At 42.0% G+C, this 22,587-nt stretch overlaps 1 protein-coding gene across 2 annotated transcripts; it reads left to right on the top strand.

Moving 5' to 3' along the window:
* The first annotated feature begins 1,459 nt into the window (after nt 1–1,459).
* znf574 (zinc finger protein 574) lies at nt 1,460–20,612 on the top strand. 2 transcript variants are annotated; one of them, XM_069142380.1, is made up of 10 exons: nt 1,460–1,515; nt 3,855–4,012; nt 8,284–9,466; nt 9,596–9,810; nt 10,832–11,011; nt 11,165–11,259; nt 14,660–14,754; nt 16,799–16,947; nt 17,940–18,227; nt 19,593–20,612. In XM_069142380.1, exons 2-10 carry the CDS (start codon nt 3,857–3,859, stop codon nt 20,190–20,192), a joined length of 2,961 nt encoding a protein of 986 aa, XP_068998481.1. In that variant the 5' UTR covers nt 1,460–1,515; nt 3,855–3,856; the 3' UTR covers nt 20,193–20,612. The 2 variants fall into 2 exon arrangements, with proteins under 2 accessions (XP_068998481.1, XP_068998482.1); XM_069142381.1 differs by lacking the exon at nt 1,460–1,515 and adding an exon at nt 1,543–2,778.
* The last annotated feature ends 1,975 nt before the right edge of the window (nt 20,613–22,587 follow it).

Genomic DNA, 22,587 nt, shown 5'->3' with positions numbered 1-22,587 from the left:
AAGTTTGTGTGTCTTAGAATAACAATTTAAGTGTTCAAAAATGAGACACGCTGTATTGTGAACAGGGTCAAGAGGGGGGCTGGAGCCAGCTGACACTGGGCGATGGTGGGGCACATTACGAACAGGTTGCAGGTCCATCACAGGGCCAACAGAGCGAGACAGGCAACAGCTCACACCTGTGGCTAATTTAGAATCACCAATCAACCAACACACGTTTCAGGAGGTGGAGAACTCTAAAACGACAGTGCGAATCAATGCACCGCCTGGCTGTTTCAAAATATGACTGATGATAGATTTTGGTCATTAAACTACCATATGCATTATCACTATCTATCTAAACAATTTTAAGCACTAAAAGTAAACTGAGAATGCTTTTAAAAATCACGCCAAGAGTAGCGCTATTTAAAAAAAAAAAAAATCATTTCACTTCAAACTACCTGCAGTAAACAAAAGCATGTTGATCATGTTAAATTTTGTGGCATCTTTTGTGTTACTTGTGCTTTTGTCTTTAACTCTTTTAGTTTCTTTAGTTGCTTGAAAACAGATTTTAATTTCAGTAAGGCTCCCCAGATAAAATAAACTTAAACAATGTGACACTATATCCGGTTCTTGTGAATCGACCTTTGCCTGTCTGAATTTTCCAGAGAGAAAAATATGAAATTATTATTTTTTTCTTATTATTATTTCTTTAATGTAGCTATTTGAGATTCATGTTTTTTTTTAAGTAGGTGAACAACTGTTGATGTTATTTAGTTTTAGGAGACGTGAAGACATTGACTGCCGTTAGTAGCATACCAAAAATTGCTCCACTTGCGTTGTTTCAAAGTTCTAGTTGGCGGTGTGAATGCAAGAACTAAATACACTGTGGGTATTTAGTTCTGGCAGGAGCTATTTGGGGGAAAATTCCTTTCAGAAAGTCCCTAAAACTGTTTGGTCTAAAAAAAAAAAAATACACCTACATATACACCTTGACCTACTGGCAAAGTACTTTAAATGTCGGTGGAATAGGATAAAAAAAAGTACAGCATTTCCATCTGAAATTTGGTGGACTCTAAGTAATACACAAGAATCCTAAAATTGCACTTGGTTCAGGACCTAAATTAATTATCCACCACTGTCCAGCAGTACCCAGAGAGTCTGGAGTCCAAGGGTGCACCAGCAGCAAAAGTAGCAGGGACAGTGCAGGGGTTCAAAGGCATAGACACACACATATATATATATATATATATATATATATATATATATATATATCTTAAATATATATACACACATATATATATATATATATGCATATATACATATATATGTCAATGCTCTTGAACCCCTGCACTGTCCCTGCTACTTTTGCTGCTGGCGCGCTTTTGGACTCCAGACTCCCTGCGTTGTGTACTCGAACGCTATTGGTCAACGCGCGGACCGATCGAGCCAATCAGATCGAGCCTTCTAACAGGCAGGAAAAAAAAAAAAAAAACCCTGAAGTTAGCCTATTTCCTCGACCAGTGACGCCTGAATGCGGTGAGTTTTGTTGAATTAATCGCACTTATTTTACGCGAACGCTACTTTTTCCGCGATCAATTTGACACCGATGTGTGTATACGGCGGATTTCAACGGGGGGGGAGACAGCTAATGTGAACTTTTCGTCTGTCGCCGCCATTATACCACCGAAGAAGCGTATCCCGCCCTCTTCCTTCGGTTTCTTCTTCTTCTTCTTCTTCTTCTTCTTCTTCTTCTTCTTCTTCGTATCAGAAAGTGAAGCACCAGTGGTCCAAGTGGTAAAAGGGATATTAGTCACCAGCTGGTGCGACTATGCCGCCCGCTATCAAGGAATTTAGCTGTAGGCTGTTTTTTTTAAAATTATTATTATTAGCTTTCGAGCTAGCAAAGGGAAGCGTGCTTGAAGCACGCCGCGGACACGTTAGCTGTTAAAAAGATGGCCATCGTTTCATGTTGGAGAGATAAAGCTGCTGGAAAAGCGAGGTAGCTTTCGCTAAGCTAACCGCTATGCAGCCGAGTGACGTCAGCCCCCTGCGATAAACACGAGCGAGTGTCGGCTAACGTCAGGTTCATCCTCCGGCGTGCGTGTCATAAAATGTCAATAATACCGTTTCGACTCGAGTTTAAGTCCACCTGGCTCTCAGGAGTGACTGGTTGTAAAAGGGACAGGTAACGTTTGGTTCTTGCAGGTGACGCAAACCCGCATATCACCTGATCCTTTATGGTGGATCTGGGGTGGAGCCGTGTTGCACAAATGCAGCGGGTTTTGTATTTCTGCAAGTAGGATGGACAAAAAAAAAAAAAAAAATGGCACCGGGCATCATTTCAACGAGGGGGCAGGATCAATATTTTTTTTTCTTCTGATCAACAAGTCCCACGAAAATACTGAAAACGATGAATTCATCCCACCATCTATTATTGCCAAGTAGTAAATGCCCGTTGAAGCTTGTTGCTGTGTATTATAGAACAGTTTCTGCCCTAAAAACTTGTAAAAAAAAAAAAAACGCATCAGTGATTCACACTGATGTGTTCAAGGCAGGTGGACACGCCGTCCTGCTGTAAACACTTGCAAAATCACCAAATCTGCAGCTGAAAATAGTGTCTACCAACTACACATTTTAGTCGTGTTTTAACAAACATTAGCGAATAACTTGTGTGCTTTAGGAAATTACTTCTTTGGCAAGATGCCTTTCGAAAAAAATGAAACTATTTTTGTGACCTGTTTTCAAAGATTTCCGTCTTTAGTAGGGACTCATTTTGGACCAGGCTGGGGAAGTTGAATAGTAAGTAGAGACGGACTAACATTGGCTTTTGTCTTTCATTGGACTCCTCAACCACACACAAAAATAGGGACGGGTGATGGCCCTGAAACAATATCACGATATTTCGGGGTATGTCTGCGATAACTATATTCTTGATGATATATAAGTGTTATAGTTTTATATATCATCATAAACCTAAAAGTTTGCCTTCAAACATTCAGCAAACTCTGAACATTTTACACTGGTTTCGAAATTTCATCTTTTGTACCCAAACCACTTCCACAATACTGAAGTCGTTCACGTTTTTGGACCAAAAGTAACATATTTCCTACTGTTGTGTCAACAAGTTCAAATATGACCTTTAATACGATATTAAACAAATATGGCACATCCCTTCACAGATGTATCTGTTATTCTATATATTCTGTTGCCTGCCAATTCAAGTGATAAACTAGAAAGTATGTCACATTGGTGCGTTTCAAAGATAGAAGTTTTGTGTCTTTCATTGGGGTTCTTCTATTTGTATGGCTCTTTAATCAGAGGAGCCTTGCTTGTGCGGTATGAGGTCTGATGGTATCCAGTGAGTGCGAAGGATTGCAGAGATTTTGTTTTGATTATTGTCACAGTCGGCAGCGGCATGAGCTCGACTGCACGTCTAGAGGGTCCAATTACAGTACATATCTAATTGATGTTGGAGCTAAGCATCAGCTCAGCCCAGGAAATGGCACAGAGGGAGAGACTTTGCAAGGTCTCCACCTGAACAGAAAGCTGCATGGTCAAAATAACAATTAGCTCTGCCTCAGCACATGGTGAGTAATCTTGGCAACCCCAGAATTAGCATCCCGGCACTCTCATCTCGATAATATATGCAGGCGCTTCTTTTCATCAGGAGAGGGCAATGTTCACAACCTAACTTCAAATGTAATACACCGGTGGATAGGCATCAGTATAAGGCTCACGTCGTGATATTACTTTCATATTCAAAGCATGCATTCGTTTTGTGAACTGTTGCACCTTCATCTAAATCAGTTTTGCATTGCTGCGTTTCTTATGAAATGTTTTTTTTTTGTTTGTTTTTTTTTCTAATCCCCTGGCAGCCATGGAGACTACGTCAGTGTACATGTGCTTCCCCTGCTACCAGGAGTTTAACACTCTGGAAGAGGTCCTCAAGCACCAGTTGACATGCACCGCTGAGGAGGAACAGCCAGACACATCTGCAACAACCCCCGTCACTCTTCCAGTGCTGCAGACACGGGTAAGCACTGGCACAGTCGACACCCCTTTCCATCATATGTCTGTCCAATTCGAGTTTAGCAGGGTAATAAAGGACTAAGACTCAATATTGTGATGATTTGTCCTCAAATAACCAACTGTGTAATCGCATAAAAACCTCTGAATCATAGCTGGGGAATGTCATTGAAGTGACAAGTACAACTTTAGTCATAAATTGACAATGCTCTGCTGCTCGTCACAGCAATAGTGACCTTGGTCGGAGCACTTAACATTGCGTTGTTTGTAATTATTTACTGACTCATTTCAAGGTGTTACTGTGTATTTATACCTGATTTAGATGATTTAATAATTTTAATTATAGAATAACTATTAGGTTTTTTTGAGGGTTTGATAGTGGCCCAAAAAGCTTTCATACGTGCTGATGATTTATGTTTGTGGTGTAATTGTTACCTGACATGACACATTTTCCCTTTATTTAACAAGCTAAAATCTTTTTTTTTCATCATATTTTCCAAGTGTTAGAAACCATATATTTTTTTAAAATAATAATCATAATACAAAAAAAACCTTCATCCTTAATTGACTATGCTAGATTCCCCATTTCCATTTGACCTACAACATGTACATGCACATACAACATACTATTAAAAACATTCCAGAATATTTGTTATAAAGCCTCTTTGCTACTTTGGGAACCATCTCGATTCTGCTCGACTTTACTCCCTTTTGGTACCGGGTGCCTGGATTTAGTTTTTCACTGCAGAGTAGCCCCACAACGCAGCGTTGTTGCTATAGTGATGTCGCATGAAATTGGCGGCACGTCCTCCTCAACGTGACGCGTGCACAAAAACAATATGTGGCTGTTTGCCACTGCAGAGAAACGAGTTTTGTTTCAGCACAGGCTGAAGGCAGCAGAAAGAAAAACTGCTGAAAAAAGGTGAACAGTGCAGTGAATTAAAAAAAATATATAGAATTGCAGCTTTTATAGTCACCTGGCTAGTGAGTAGTTGGCTCGTGACTTTGTGGAGGAAGTCGTGTATCACGCACGCAGTGACGCACTGATTGCGATGATTCTCTCTGACCAATCAGTGGTCTGCAGTGTTTTCACATCACCTTGTAGTATTGGCTGAGCTCGCTTGGATCCTCGATGGAGGTGATGCCAAAAATAGCACCAGGAACTATCCACAACTTTTGCCCAGTGGAAAACCAAAAAAGGCGAGTAGAGTGAAGCCAAGCTGGTACAGGCAGTGGAAAAGGGGCTTTAGTCATAGTATTAGTACATTTTTCAGACCCCTAAATTTTACCCTGATAAACTGACAATGGTTGTGTATTAAGGCCAGAAGATTATTCAATATATTATTTTCTCTAAATATAAGTGCAACCTGGAACTGCTTCCTGTCTAGCATACTGACAGTATAACACATTAGCACGCTGTTTATTGGAGTAATGAGTCACTAGTGAGGCAAACAGGTGTAACGCTGGTAGTACATTTAGTTATGGACTGTAGGATTCTCAAATCAAATATTCTGAATAAGCTCTTATATGCATACATCGTACATGTTAGAGTTGTTGGATAAGGTCTGTTCTCAAAGTGTTGGTGTATACAAGATTTTCTCAAGTCAGAGCATATTGGGCTGCTTAAAGGAAAAATGTGGGTAATATAGATAGAACCAAGTACTGCTTTATTTTTGGGCATTAATTGGATAAGTCACAGTAGAGGAAAGTAGGAAGAGAAGGACATGATAAAGGTTGCAGGCCAGATTAAGGTCCTGGATGCCATATTTATACGGTATCCGTCAAGGCCATCTGAATCACCAGAATGTTCCTCATGCTCCAGTAATAATGAATAGTCTGGTTTTTTTGTTATTTTTGTGACTATCGTACCCTTTTGCATCTCTGTTTTTGTGTGTGTGTGTGTGTGTGTGTGTGTGTGTGTGTGTGTGTGTTTTCCCTCCGTCTCCTGTTTCTTGTATGTAAATGTGGTTGTATTTCCATTGCTGGGCTCATAGTGCATTTGAGAGGCCTGCAGATTTTTACATAATGCGCTGTATTCAGGATTTTTACATTTCGTCTCGTTGGGGGAAAAAAAGACCGTTTTGTTTGAAAGTTGTATAACAAGATGAGTTATTCTGTTAAACTTTGACATATTCAGCTGGCTGGTGCGGTAGCTGACACTTTCTTTTTCTTGTCTTTTGCCTTTCCCATGACAGCTTCGGAAAGCCCTCAGGGTTAAAAGCAGTCATTGGCCCTCGTTTAGCAGTACTGCACGGCTGTCTGAGCTCGTGCCCAGACTCCCATCCTTACAGTCTTCAACACACGCCCATAAAGCACAGTGACACTCATGACAGACAGATTGCGTCCCGAGTCGCCAGCGGGAAGAGGAGCATGAGAAAGGCATCAGTCAGTGCCAACCTTTCTCCTGATAGATCGCTCATTGGCCTTCTCGCGGACGAATCAGCTGAAGAAACACTATAAAACCTGTGTACCTTATGGCTTCCTGGTCCTTGCTTTACCGTCAGTGGGTTTATTGCAAGAGTCCTGACTGCGTTAGCTAGATTATCATAATTTCTGTGTACATGATGAAACATTGATATGAAACAGTGGTTGTTGATTTCCCAAATCAATGCGGAGAGAGGGAAGGCTCTAAAGGAGAACGTTATGCAGAAGTCTCCTCAAAAACAAGTCAGGATATTACTTTTTGGTGAGTTGCTTCTTAAAAAGCACACCCTGCTCTAACTGAGCAAATTCACCCCTTCTTCTGATTTCCTTTTTTGATTAAAGTGTAACTCACCTGTCACATCTGCAAACGTTACTCTTCAACATCCTGAAAATATTCTCTTCAGATGTGATTTGCGTAGTTTTAACAATGTAATGTGGTATGACACGACATTTTTATCACTTTTAGGGCTGACCAATACCTTAACTTCGATACTGTTTTTTTTGTTCAATGCCTAGTTTATAAAAAAGTTTAAGTAAAAGAAAATTACATTACACATTGCGATACAGGTCTTTAGTATTAATGCCGTTTAGAGGGGGAGCGTGTATATCAGGTTACTTTCTGTAGCTACAATTAACAGATGTCCTCCAAGTGCCTCACATGCAAGTACTCGCTTGACACTAACATTTACCAATTTCCCATAAATTCCCCACATGCAATTAGTTGACGCCAACCTGCTGGCTGCACACAGAAAGGCCTCCGGTTACTACAGTGAATGCAACCCAGACAGGTGTACGGCCAAAAATCTGTTCTTATGTAAGATACATAAGTTGAAATCGAGTGATTTTTATCTATGTGGGCGTGCCACCCAAGTAGACGCTACGTACTGCTGTTGCTCACTTAAACTGATGAGATTTTCTCCTGCATAAATAGAGCAAAAGTTTTAAAACGAAAATGTGTTGGTACGGATGTAGCCATGGCATCACAATTTGGTACTAAATAATAAGGCATTTTTCTATGCTAAATACTACCGATCCAATTGGGTCAGTGCCATAAAAGTATGGCAGTTCGGCACCCAACCCATATCACTGTATTTTCTTCACTGTGTGTCAGTTTTTTTTTTTACTATTTATATATATATGACTTGGCCTTCATGTAGGTTTATAGTGGCTTATTCAACTGTTTATAGTGGCTTATTCAACTGTCATAATAGCGTGCGTGCGTAAACTGGTGATCATAGGTGCAGCCTGTGACCTCTTTTATTTGTGATAACATATGATCAGTATTTGTGTATGAATAAAATACACCGTAATGGAAGGTTTAAATGCAATCAGAGTGCTATTGAATCACCAGACCACATGTGAAGGTGGTCGTCAGCACAACAATACCACAACAAAGGCCCACAAATCATAGCAGTATGTGAGTCATGTTGAACCGCTTTGATTAAGGCAGTTCCAGATGCCTTTAACCTCGACCTTGATGTTCTGTTTTTATCATCTGAATGGATGGAGGGAGCAAATGTAAAACCCTGTGGAGTGACCTATTCAACCCTGATGGGCCTTTTGATAGTTATCGGCTCGGCTCGGTTCAGGCCTTATCTCGGCTGTCTGGAGCTCTCGCTGGATCCTCGGCTCCAAACACATGCCGCTCTAATTGACCTCAGTACCTCAATAGTGAAATATCATCCCTCATCTGTCAGACAGAATAAAATTAAAGAAAAACGCTGCAGGTTGAAACTGACTTGAAACTGCTATTTGATGATTATTACAATTTATTTGACCATGGAAAAACAAAAAGTGAGTGAAACATTGAAGATAACCCCTGATATATTCTGTTTTTCTGTCTCATCTTTGCAGCAACAGGTATTAAATATATCCAAGACAGTCCCACAGGTTGAAGTCCAAGCAGGATACTCCTCCCTGCTGCCTATTCAAGGTACACTCAAGCTGCCTGCAGCCAGTGCCAAGGTATCAACAGACAAGCCCAGAATCCTATACCAGTGTGGGGATTGTGATGAACTTTTCAAGAGCCTCGACCTTTGGCAGAACCACCGCAAAGAAGGGACATGTCAGCAGTCTGCCCCCGGCAAGTCAAACCCTGATTCGCAACCTGAGCCAGAGACCTCCTCAGCTGAGAACCCAACTTCACCTTTAAATCCAGAAGATTCTTCTTTCTCGCAGAGTGAAACGAGCCAAAACATTAGGCCAGAACCGGTGGATGAATGTGTAGAGAGTGTAGAAAGGCAGGAGGTTGCAGAGACCCCTTCATCTCAGAGCTCTGATCCTCCTGTTACTGAGGTGATAGTTTCAGCCTCTAGTTTAGATGATTCGTCTCCCAGGAGGAGAGGGGCAAACAAGAAGCCTAAGCCTGAACCAGTGCTCCTGTGCGTGGACTGTGGCTCATGTTTCGGCCTGGTGTCTGAGCTAGTGGCCCACCGCAAGACCCAACACGGCTTTGAGGAAGCTCTGCATCGCTGCTCCGTGTGCGGGGAAAGCTTTCTGAACACCACTCTCTTCCTCTATCACCGCAAACAACACCGGCAGAAGGGCGAGGAAAAGGTGGCGGTGGTTCCTGAAGTGACGTCAAGGGAAGAAGTTAACACTCAGAGCAATGGGACCGATGAGCCGGAGCAGGCTGCCGCTCCTTCCACCACCAGTGTCACGTCCACTTTCACGCAGCCTGAGTTATTCATGTGCACCCAGTGCGGGGAGAGCTTTGACGATGCGGGAGGGCTGGTCACACATCGTAAGCAGAAGCACTGTCTGGAGGAGCCACTACACAAGTGTTCCTACTGTGGCGAGAGCTTCATGAACACCACCCAGTACCTGTACCATTGGAGGCAGCACCGCTTCACATCGGTGACAGAGGTGGCAGATGGCGCTGAATTTGGTGACGAAACAGCCTCCACTAAACTTCAGGATAACTCGCAAAGCTCAAAGCATCTGCTCTCCTCACCTGCCTCTGCTAGTGAATCAGGTTCCCCCCTTCCTAAGAGAAGTAGGCCTTCTTTCAGGATCCTCAGTGGAAATGCACTCAAAGGTAAGTGGAATTCATTTTAAAGCCCATTTCAACTAAATTCCCACACTGGGATTAATAAAGTCGAAATCTAATTTGGATGAAAACTAGTTGCAAGCTGTTTTGTCCCTAAACTGTTTTTTATATGTTCAGGAAACAAGGGTTCAGGCACTAAAGATGATTTAGAGGGCAGTACTGCAGCGGATTCAGACAACACCAATCACCCTCCACCTGCCAAGCTGCTACAGGACTGGGCCCGCACACCACTACCTCACGTTTGCCCCTACTGTGACAAAACCTTCACCAGGCGTGTCTTCCTCCGCACCCATGTCTACAGCCACACCGGAGAAAAGCTCTTCACATGCAAGGTGACAATCACTAATCTAATCAAAATGTCCCTCTCCCGAGTCTGAGGGAGGATTCGCTTTGATGTAAAGATCATTTAGGTTGTGCAGTGGCTTTGATCAGATGATGCAATGCTTCGTCGTGGAGGATGACACAATTTGAACCTCCAACCTCATTATATTTGACAGATTTCCTGGTGTCTTTGCACAATGGAAATTGTCAAAAAAACATATTTTATTTGAGCGAAGGAAGCCATGTAGTTGTCCACAAAAGCTTTAGCACCCCTGGGCAAATGATGTTGGGAAAAAAAGGACCGTGATGACAGAACAATGAAGTAGAAATATTCTAAAACATTTTGTATTTACTACAATTACTATATTTGTTTTAACCTTCATGAAATATAAAGTAATGGTGCATTAACATTTGAAGAAATGCCCATTATATAATGTCTGTTTGTTGCGGGATTGTATTTTTCTCTTTTCACTTTAAAAAAAATCAGCAGGATATGTAATTTGCCTCAACTTTTGCTTTCAACTATACAACTTTGATTATTCCCTTGAGAAGATGAATTGAGAGTGTCTATCCCCTTTTGATTATAAAACAAGTGTTTATAAGTGTCAAAACACTCTGTTTACAGACAAATACATACAAACCATATTCATCAACTTTTCCATTTGTATTTCAATAAGTTTGTGATGTCACAAACTCTTGGAAGTGTCATATGACCGCCCTGAGCACTTTATCTGGAATAAATCATGCAAACTAGCAAGCCAGAAAAAAGTCAGCAATGAAAAGAGAGGGTGGTTGATATCAATGCATCTTAAAGACACAGACACAAACAGTCTGTCTTTGGTAAAGCTCCAGAGAGAAACTTAAGAGATGTAAAACTTTATTGAGATGGTTTTTGTTACTTAAAAACTTAAATATCTTCCTCTGGATATCAAAACCGCAAATAATACAACAGGAAATGATCAAATATGGGACCTTTTAAAAAGGTTGTAAATACAACTATGGCACTAATCCTAGTTTATTGTTGTTTTGAAGGTTTGCACAAAGTCGTTCACCAACTCCCAGAGCCTGCTGCGCCACAGCATGAGCCACACGGGCAACAAACCCTTCAGCTGCAACGTTTGCGTCAAAAACTTCTCCCAGGCAGCCTCCCTGAAGAGACACCAACTCATTCATACGTCAACACACCCTCGCCGCAAGCGTGGACGCAAACCGGTACAGTCTCCACCGTTTTACTGTTTATTTTGTAATAAAAACTGAATTTGATCTTTTAAAAATAAAAAAAATTAAAAAAAAGAATCATTGTAAATAACTTTTGAGGAAATCCTTTTTTATGATTGACCTTGACTGTTATGTCCATCATTGCAGGTGTGCACCTTGGACAACGATGAAGCTGCTCATCCCTTCTGTTGTTCTAACTGTCCTTCACGCTTCAGCACCGAGGATCAGCTGAACCATCACAAGTAATAATAATTTGCTAACATCATTCTCATTTTTTTTTAAGCCTCTTTTATTTGCAGGTCTTAGTGGAAATAACTGATTTTCCAACTCTGTTCACCACATATATACATTAGAATTACAGGTCCAAACAGAACCCAGGGCAGGATTTAGATAAAGCCTTCTCTCCCTCTCGCCATCAGCTGTAGGAGCTGAGCCGTGTCCGACTCCTCAGCAAGACCTTTAAGCTGCGTAGCAAACGCACCGAGATGTCTGGGTGCCCTGGAGCTCCAGCCACATATGATTGACAGACAGAGGCCCAGTAAATTAAGATGATAATGATAACAACCCAGAACTGGGGGAAGAGCCTGGTGAACATGTCTGAACAGGGGGAGAGCAGATACCCTACACCACGGTGTATATATGTGAAATAAAACGGTGTAAGATTAAAGCACTAACTTTACACTTTATGTGGAAATTGCATACTGTTGTACCAGCAAATAGGCCGGTCACAATTTCTACATAATCACTTGATTGCGATTATTTGAGCTTGCTCCTTTTAATGATGCCCTTCTTCTGCTATTGTTTAAAGGCACACGAGTCGGGAATTACCTTCCAACTATTTATCGCAAGGCGCTTAACTTCTAATATTCATCTGACCATATTTCAATAAACCTTTACTGAGATTAACACAATGGAGCATAATTTAGCTGCAAAACCAAACATCACAGCCCATAAATTGACACATCCTCCTCATAAGGTGTATGTGTATAATTAAACAGTGATTAGTTTTTTTTTATATTGCTATAATAGTGGCAATAAATGAACAGAAAAAGAGAATTAAATTGTTTGTCGTAATTGTTTGCATGATAATTAAACAACTAACATTTTACAATCGTGACTGTTCATCTGTTTGGACAGTACTGTTGTGGATGCTGTAAAATGAAATGTAAAAGTTGTCCATTTATTTTATTTTTTTTTTATCCTAAATGCAGTGTGCTAGAGACAAATTTAGAGCAAACAGAGAGACAAAAGCCCATAAAAGTTACCAAAACTTCTGGATTATGCTTCTGATTGCCTTGATACTGACTGCTAAATCCAGTAACATGTTGTAAGAACCGGTGGCCTAATTTAAATCATATAGGGGAAAAAAAAAAAAAAAAATCAGGAATCAGTGTTATGGTTTATTAGTTAGGCGGTGCAGTGGTTACTGCTTTCTGTGTGGAGTTTGCATGTTCTTCCTGTGCCTGCGTGGGTTCTCTGGGTCCTCCGGCTTCCTCCCACCGTGTCAGGTTAATTGGTGGTTCTACAAATTGCCCCTAGGTGTGATATGGTCTTTGTTATAGATATTTAGATATAAGTTAAATTGCTGGTTATGTTTGTGATGCCTCAGTTGGTTTATAACATGTCAGAAAATAGAGAAAATTGCTTTTCACAGTGTCCAAGGTGACATCCTGAAGTTGATTGGTTAGTTTGAAAAAGATTCATTTTGACAGAGCGGTGTTAACAAGCTATTTCCAGAGCTTTTAACTTCAGCATACTGAACACACTCAATGAGCAGATGCAGTTTGCTCATACAGTCCGTCATCTACTGAAAAACACTTTGAGTATTTTTGTTCCCAAGTTCACAAATACATCACACTAAACAGCAATGTTCAGTCTCCCATCGTCAAAGATGAAGAAAAGTGTCATCGCATTTGAACAGCTGCAGTGTGAAAATGTTGCTCATTTGCATGAAAATTGACTTCAATACTTATCAAAATTATGCTCATTTTCTTTTGCTTGACAAATCAATTAATCAACTTACCATTTTAACTCTAGTCAGTGAAATACGTACTTTTAAGAGTGACACTGTTGGTACGTTACTGCTGCTCATCAAAGAACCTCTAGCTCGGAGGAGAGGTGGCCCTGATTGAAATTGTAATTCTTCCCAGCTGCCTCAAGGTCAGCTGTCCCTGAAATATTGATTTCTATTGTCTATTTAACAGGGAACAGAAACAGTCTGGCCTCTTGTGCAGCCCTTGAAGGGTCCTTGCACGTCACCTTTAGCATCCTGCGTTATTTTAAGTGACTTGTGTGGTTAAGTACATTTGCAGCAACGTCACCTGAAAGCAGTACAATTTAGTACAGTTATGAAGATGTGATACAAATACTTGAATGTATTCAATATTTAGTAAAGGATGAAGTTTTTTTTCCCCAACTTAAACATTATATGTATTTGTTGTGATTCATGAGAAGTTGCTCAGAGCAGTATTTTCTTTTTTGGATGCTGGGAAAGTATGCATGATGCAGCATTAGGTGAATACATCCTTACACCTCTCTCCTCCCCTCAGGCTATTACCCATGCAATGGATAAATATAGTCTAACTCCTCCCAGTTTACTGCTGTTCTTTTATCTTCAGCCGGTATACACTATGCTAATGGCCCTTATTAGACCTGAAGTACAGCCAAGCACATACTTGCTGGTAATCCTACGAGTCACATACAGTAAAGGGTGGCAGTTCAGACCGAGCATGACTTTTTATGTGTCTGAATTATGACTTATATAAGTTTTTATATTGGTAGATTTAGGTTTTTTTTTTTTTTTTATAATGATATTTTTAATTTGAAATCTCGCTTCTCTTCTTCTATAACATAAGGAATTATATATTGTGTGTTTAGTGGGGCTGTAGCGGTCCGTGTATTCGTACCAAAACATTTGAGATTCGATGGGCCGTGTGGTTATCAAGCTCTTACTGTCAGAAGTCGGTCAGAAGTTAATTTATGCCGACGTACCTGAGCTTATGAAACAAACGGTCATTACTATTAGCTCGAGTTCCACCTTGATCGCTTTGGCAGGACGCCGTTGATCGTCTGTCGGCTAAAGCATGCTAGCAGGGTTAGCTTTTAAAGCTGGGCGGAGACTGTGCCAGTTTTACTAAACTTATACAAAATGTTTGAGTTGTAATTGGCCTTTCTATGCAGCCAGAATTTGCAACTTCTCTGCTCACACCGTGCGGGTCAATTAACCCCGCCCGCTCGCTTTCATCAAGTGAAAAATCCAGTAAAGTTTTTTTTTTTCTGAAACGATCTCTGTTTACGAAAGCAGTGAAAGGTTGCACTACTTTATGCAGTTCTAAAGCTGAAATTGCACTGCTGGCTTTAATGGTTAACTTAATTATAAATATGCAGCACTTGTCTTAATGGACATTTTTTATTTTATAGTTGTGAGTAAACAGCTCAGGCTTTTCTTACTGATGGGATGCTGCATTTAACAGCCTTTACTTTAAGAATTGCGGCCAATTCGAAAAAGAAAAGGAAAGGAAATTCTTCGGTTTTCTCTGCTTTACTGAAAACGAGGATCATACAACACCAAGAACTTTGTGCACTATTGCATCGTTTGTGTGGTTGTGCTTATAACTTGTTAATGTTTGTGTGTCCGAACAGATTGCTCCACACCAGCCACCCGTTCCCTTGTCCTGAATGTGGAGAGGCCTTCAGACGCAGGAAAGACCTGGATCTGCACTCCCTCCTGCACCAAGGTGAGAGTCCAAGCCTTGGCCTTGCATATATCGGTCACCCCAGTTTTTATGCTGAGCAGGACCAATGTGAGTTATCTGTGCTGGACTATGTTTATTGTCATTAAATCTCCACTCGCGTTACATATCTCGCACTCTTCACCATTTATCTGTGAGAAAGTGACGAATTGTGGCCGACACACCAAGAAGCCAGACGCAAAGCCCCCGTATGCCTCGTCGTAACGGAAACCAATTAGAGATGATGTTCTTATCAGCACAGAATGCAGTGAATTAGTATTGATTAATGCAAAGTCGGCAATAAATGACACATCAGCGTGCCTGGGTGGCCTGTCTTGTTTATTTGCAAACATACATCCATGGTATATGTGCATTGTTCCGCCAATGCTTTAGGTCAGTGACTTCCCATTGATTTGTGTGGCATGTGGAATGGAGGAGGAAGGTGGAGGTAAATGAATTGGGTCAACATGTTGACACTACATCTTAATCAGGGGGGTGTTGGCGCGGCAACCTCATTAGTTAAGCTTGAGGAGTCAGCGTGCAGCAGGGGTCAGAGCTACGTGGCTCCTCTGAGAAAGATGATTGGAGAGATTGATCTATTGATCAGTTCAGGGCAATAGGCTGAGATTGTCCTTATTAAAGGTTTAATTAGAGGGTCCCAATAGGGAGCAGGGTGGGATAGACAGTACAGATGGTTAACAGATTGCAAGATATTGGCATGACGGGCTGTGGACATGCTGATGAACCATCAATGTTAGCAGTTTCCCAGCCAGCTTTTCAAGAGCAACCCAGTGAGAGTTTGCTTTGCTTTGCCAGAATGTAACAACGACACCAGCTGAATAGGAATGAATCAATGAATTGATGAATTATCTCATTGGCAGAAAATGAGTATGCAAAAATGTCGGCAATTAAATAGGAACTTGTTTTGCTGTTTTCTCATGTTGCATAGCCCAAACAACTAATTAGTTAATCAAGAAAATGAGTATCCAGTGAATTTATCATGAAAATATAATGTATATGTAGTAATTAATAAAAAAAAATGTCCATTTAAAGATTCAAGGTAAAATAATGGGGTTACTCGTTTTAGGTGACCGACACTCCACAACTCCCAAATGTTTCACATAACTTGCCACGAAACATAGAAAAATTGTAACGCACCACTCAAAGTTTTCCCTTACCGACATGATTCAGATACCTCAACTCTGTAAATATCAATACTGATTACTGATCTGATGTCAATGTGCTTTTCTCAAATTTAAAATGTACACACCCGGCTGCATCAAATTGTCCAGGATTATTTTTTTATCGTCTGCTAACCTAATGCTGTAACAGAGTCTGTGGTCCGCTATGATGTAATGAATAGTAATACTAATAGTAAAAACACAGATTTTTGTTATGACAGTGACTAAGTAACTCTATTTGATATGGATGTGTCACATCAGCCTGATACCCTGCGTTTGTTGAGAACTGCCTGATACCAGTCTGGTAGTGGTGCATCCCTACAGAACAGCAGCAAATCATCACAGCTGGATTCAACAAATCTTATAGTCAATTTTGTTTTCTTCAAGAATTAATTATATATATATATAGTCAATTAGTCTATAAATAAAAACAATTAACAATCCCTATATATGTATGTGTGTATATATATATATATACACACACACACACACACACATGGATTGTTAATTGTTTTTATTTAATTTATAGACTAATTGACTAAATGACCAGTTGTTTCGCTCGCTACGACACAAGTTCATATTTTTTTACATCTTGTAGCATGCATTTGTTGCCTTGAACTCTCCCTGTGAGATCACATTATACATAGCCATTAAACTCTGGCATATTCTTTGTTGACACGGAAAAACTGTGTGCATCTGACAGTTTGCCCATCACCAGCCATTTCTGTACGTACCACCTGTCACTTCACGATTGCTGGCACAAGGTCTGGCAATCGGCGCTGCCATCAGATATTAACATGGCACAGTGTCTTGTGGTCTGAACAGAGAGCACGACCACCTGTCTAAAACCTGACTCTGTTCCATTACAGACAAGCAGCCAGCGACATGTCCTCACTGTTCTTCCCAGTTTGTCAACCAGTCCGTGCTGGAGATCCACCTGCAGCGCTGCCCTACGTCAGAGGAGGAGAGGAACACTGGCCGCGGAAGGGGCCAGGGCCGCGGACGTTGCACCGGGCAGGTTGGGAATATCATTCATGGATATTTATATACCGCCGTTGCGAGAAGCATTGCGCGTTGGTGTTGTCTGTCCGTCTCATTTTTGTGAACTTTTTTTTTTTTTTTTTTTTTTTTTTTTATCTCGGGATTGCCTTTTAAGGAATATCCTCAAATATGAAACAAACGTTCACTTGACCCCAGGGGATGAATTGCTTACAATTTGGGTGTCAAAAGTCACGGTGACTCCACAAAACATGTTTGTGGACATATCTCAAGAATTCAAATGCTATTTTTGACCAAATTTCACCAAAAATATGTCATGATGAAGTGATGACATTTTTATATCCAAAACTTCAAAGGTCAGATTCCCTGCTCCATCAGAATGTTCTGCAAAAACCCTGTCTGGTCATTATTTGGGACCATAACTCAGGAACAGAAGGAGATGTCCACCTTGAAACTGTGGTGATTGTATAGATCGTCTCTGCTGTTGGGTTGAAGATTGCTGTGAAGCATCAACGCCCCAGAATTTGTAGCCTCTTTGCAGCAACCTCCATTTTTGAAGCCTTGTTTTCTGTCATGAGTACAACTTAGTATTCTATCAGAATGTGCTTCATTGCCCAAAGTCTTCGTTACATATTGTATATTATGAATCTGGACAGATGTGGATGTAAACTACAAATTTACTCGTTGGCAGAGGAATACAACTTCAAGGTCGTATTTCTAGTTTTAGCAGGTTTTCCCTGCTTGAAAAAAAAAGACACTCTGAGTTTTCACTTATTGCGTAGCTGACCGAAAGGAAATGTTGGCTTACTCCAAGAGCGGTGACATCTAACAAAGGTCCCCATTTGGAATGGAACAACAAAATTGTGGTGGCGTCATTAGACCATAAGGACGCTCTTTGCATTAATCACCTCCCTCTTTCTGGTCTCCTTCTCCTAACCTTTCGGTTTGTCTCCCTCCCGTCTCTTTTCCCATCGTGTCTTTACCCCCCCCCCCCCCCCCCCCCCCGTTCAGATTGAATGTGACCTTTGTGGCCACCGTTGCATGACCCAGGAGGGCCTCGACCTCCACCGGTTGTCCCACACAGGCCAGACACCACTCAAATGCCCAGTGAGGCCTTGCCGCCGCCGATTTACCTCCAACAGTGCCCTCGAGGAGCACGTGCTGGCGCATTTCCAGGGAACGCTCGGCAGGTCCAAAAACCGACCCCGCTTCCGCTGTCAGATTTGCCACAAGGAATTTTCCTACAATTCCACCTTCAGTGTTCACATGAGGACACATACTGATGAGAGACCCTTTGAGGTAAGAAGTGTGTGTGTGTGTGTGTGTGTGTGTGTGTGTGTGTGTGTGCGTGCGTGTGTGTGCGCATAAAAAGGGACTTTCTCTCAGCCTTCAGAGTCATACCTTGTTCTCTTCATACAAAACATTCAAATATTTGTACACCTGTATTTCAAATTGAAATCCGGGGCGGCCCGCTGCCCCTCCCCTCTTCACGGTTGCACCCGTTCGTAGCTGTGGCCGTCTCTCTGGTTCCGGACCACGGCCATTTGTGCAGTGTGTGTCCTGCGGGTGTTTCCTCCCTCCATGTGTACCTGTGATTAATGGCAGGGCTGAGTTAGGGCCTGTCAGCTCCCCTCTGTGCCTGTTACTATTCTGGGATTCTCTCTCTCTCTCTCTGCTGCTCTGGTGACGAGGCAGGACATCAACTATAGACCCACCCGAGCCCGTCTCGGCATGCCGGGCTGTAGGAATTGATTTAATGTTTGTGGCTTTGCTTTGAGCCACATCTATCGGGCACGCTAAGGACTGAGGTTCAAGGAGCGTTGGTTGTCAAACACGGAGCCAGTTATGGGGATGCATTTTTAATTGATATCAAATACGCCGAGTGTTCCCGTAGGAACACCTGTATTTGCTCTGTGTTGTAGAGAGCAAATTCAACAGGAAAAGTAATTCTATTAGAGTACCTTTCACAGAGATACTGAAACTGGAGATCTGTCAACAGGGATTACAGTTTCAATCTGAGTGTCCCCGGTGGGAATCAGATTAAAGCTCAATAATATCATTCGTGCCTCAGGTTTAATCAAGTATCTAGTTGTAGTTCGTTGTCCGCACTCTGGCGGGCGAGCAGAGATAATGTTGGCGTGGCAGGGAAGGTACAACTGTAGTGTGATTACTTTTATTTAGAAATAGTTTAGCTATCAGCTTCTTGTGCTCTTTGTGACTGAATATACTCCTTCTGAGCTGTAACATTTAGTTGTAGAATCGATTCAGCAGACAATGACAAAGCAGAAAATGATAAATATTCTCTGTCCCCGACCTGTTAAATGTTAGTGTTTGCCTGTATTCCTTGTAGTAAAACAAACTATTTGGAGACATCACCTTAGTTTTCAAACTGTTTTCTAACGTCTTATTGACCAAACAATTGATACATGAAACACTTTTATTGCTTTGTATCTGTCCTTTGTCTCTTGTCCTCCCCCGTAACATTTATTTTCTCCGCCCTGCATCTGCATAAAAATACAGAGAGAGGTCTCCCAAAATGTCGATGTCTGTGAAATGTCCGCGCGGCTTCCTGACACCCTCTCACCTTCTTTTTTTTAATTTTTGTGATATTTTGTCCACTTTCCCCCTTCTCCGCGTCCCCTCTCTCCTCCGTCCCTCCAACAGTGCTCCACGTGCGGCAAGTGCTTCCGCCAGCTGCCCCATCTGCAGGACCACGAGCGTATCCACAGCGGCCTGCGGCCTTTCTGCTGCTGGATCTGCGGCAAGAGTTTCAGCGTGGCCGCTCGTCTCACCGAGCACGCCCGCACCCACAGCGGCGAGAAGCCCTACCCGTGTCCTCACTGCGCCGCCGCCTTTCGCTCCCGCTCCAACCTGGACAAACACATCCGGCTCCACGGAGACCTGCCGGTGGAAATGGGCGAGCAGGTGGTGCACGCAGCCGAGGCCGCCCAGGTGCAGAAAATGCTGAATGGGGCCGAAGTGCTGTCTTCTCTGGCCACCGCGGCGGAGGTTGATTCCGGCACGGTGCAGACCATCTACGTACTGCAGGGAGCTGAAGGATGTGCCGAGACGGTCATGATCCCGTCCGATCAGCTCAGCGGCATGGACGGAACCTCGCAGGTCGTCATCCTTCCCTCCTCTGTTCTAGGAACTCAGACCATCACTGTTCCCACGATCACCATGGGCGGGAGTGAGATCACGATGGTGGAGACGAGCCAGTCGCCGCAGCACGCGATTGAGTTCATCGTGGAGGAGACTGTATGAAGAGCGGACGCCGATGCAGATAACGGCGACAGCGCGGTAGAGACAGACCGAAGGCTTAATCGAGTCGATTGAAGGATTTAAAATCTTGAGGATTGAAGTTATTACCTTGTATGTAAATAGTTTGGTAGATTTCAAAGCCAGTTTAAACTTAAAACCCTGCTGGTGTGGTTATTTTGCAACGTCCCTTGAGCAGATAATACATTTATTAACAGTGCTGAAACAGACATAAACTGCTGACTTAGATGTTGATACGAGGAAGAAACATCCAGCGGTCTTTCAAACTAATTGGAAAAATAGGTCGTGAAATCGGCCCTCGATTGTCTGCGAGCGTTTCTTCATGGGCCCCTATTTATTACGGCAAGACGTGGTTGCCCATGAAATGTCCTCTGCTTTCTTTTAAAAATAAAACGCTTCAGCTTTTACACTCGTGAGCGTCCATCATTTTATTAGGAGGATGACACGAGGGCATTGGCCCCGTCCCATCAGATGGAATGAGCTTTACGGGTCCTGCTGTAAACGGCCTCCTCTGGCGTTTGACAAACAGTATGAAGCCTTCTGCCGAGATATTTAAACACCTGCTCGGCAGCGGTCGGTCCACTGCAGCTTCTCAGATCGTCACGCGCGCGCAAATATTAGCTCAAGGTAGAGTAAAGTAGATTTATGCGTGTAGATCAACCATAACGTTCCAATAATTTGAAGGACATTAACGGTATTGATTGGTTTTGTGCTGTAATTACACACAACAATAACAGAGGTACGTTGAGATTTATGATGATCTAGCTGAAGTACAGCATTATGCAGTGGCAAGTAGTGTAATGAAATTATCCAGCACTTGCTGTATAGTTATCAAAAATAATGATCCTATTTGTGTCTGAATTGGAAGAGGCATAATGTGATATAAGTTTTGCCAGCGCTGCAGTGGCCCATTATAGCGTCCAAAGCGCAGTTTATGGCCGTCTCCCACCCAGCGGTTGCTGACAGGGGGGGTTTAAAGCCGCACGCACGCACGCACGCACAGGCACTCGGTCTTAGTTTGTTTTCATGTCATGGAGGCAGAAATGCTGATGATTGTGCGGGGAACAGAAACGAGGAAATGGCAAGCATTTCTGCAGCGCGAGAAGCACATCGGGAAATAGAAGAGCAAATAGAAGTCGGTGCCAAACGATGCGGTCGGTTTTCATTGCTTTTCATGAGAGAGTCAACAGACAACCAGTCAATAAATACATGTATTTTTTTTTTTTTTTTTTCTCTCTCTCTCCTTCCGAGCAAATCTTGAGCGCTGATATTCCGGTGTGGGAGGGGGTGGGGGGGTTTATCGTACCTGCTGCCTAAACATGAAAACGGAAAATAACACGAACACCGAGGTGCGAATCGAGCGGTTGACGCTGGCGGCGAAAGCACGAGACCTACGTGCTACGTCGAAGCGGTTTGATTGAGGTTTACGCGTCTTTTTGTACAGATGACGGGACGTCGTCTGACCGTGTGCGATCCGTAGCTCTGACTTTACTTTGTTGTTGTTGTTATACATTTTTTTTCATTCTGGGCTTTTAACGAGCATAAATGGAAGGAAAAAAAAAAAAGCTGTGAATGTAATTTAAGTTTGATAGTTGCCGGTTGAGGACAGATGTCATGTATGTCTCGGTCGTTAAACAACTATCTCTGCATTGGTTCAACAACCAAGATTATAAATGCATATTCAAACTGTCCATTTTGGGATAGAGGATGCAATCATTGTGGACAAACGCAGCTATTTTTTTTTTTTAAGCTGTTTTCATTTGAACAAATTAATAACATGTTTTTTTACGATGTCATTTTAATCAGATAATCTGAAAGTAATGCAGTAATAGTCTGAAAATGGAGCATTTAAGTATAATGTTAGCACATAAATATAGCCGGTGCCTTGATTGAAATAGATGCAGAAAGATGAATTGTGAAAATGTGATCGCACAGCATTGTGTTAAAAAATACACACGATCATTAAAATGGTGAGATGTTTGGTCGTTGAATTATGGATCACGGTAGCTATTAAATTTTAAAAACACTTTCAAGGACACCTTTGATCCCTCTGACCTCTCAAATAAGCCTTCAGTTCACATAAACTGGGATGGAAAACTGAAAAGGTTTTTCTATTCCGCGCCTCATGGATGAAAATACTCTCAAACCACGAGAAAATGATTTTCAAATCATGCATGTGCATCGCTGGGAGGAAGATAAACTTCTCCATGTTCCCGCATGTGTTCTGGCTTTTACAATTATGTCTTTAAATTATTCATGCTATATATAGGCTGTTGAAGCAGGCAGAGATTAGAGGGTCTTTATCTTTTAATACAACCAGATGAAATGGACAATTATGGAGCTACATGGGCACTAAAATAACCATGAGGTTGAGGAATGT

This window comes from Embiotoca jacksoni, unplaced genomic scaffold, assembly GCF_022577435.1.
Source record: "Embiotoca jacksoni isolate LCO1_2020_lvr unplaced genomic scaffold, fEmbJac1.0.p SCAF_11, whole genome shotgun sequence".
NCBI lineage: Eukaryota > Metazoa > Chordata > Actinopteri > Embiotocidae > Embiotoca > Embiotoca jacksoni.
This window is presented reverse-complemented; position numbering and strand designations above follow the sequence as displayed.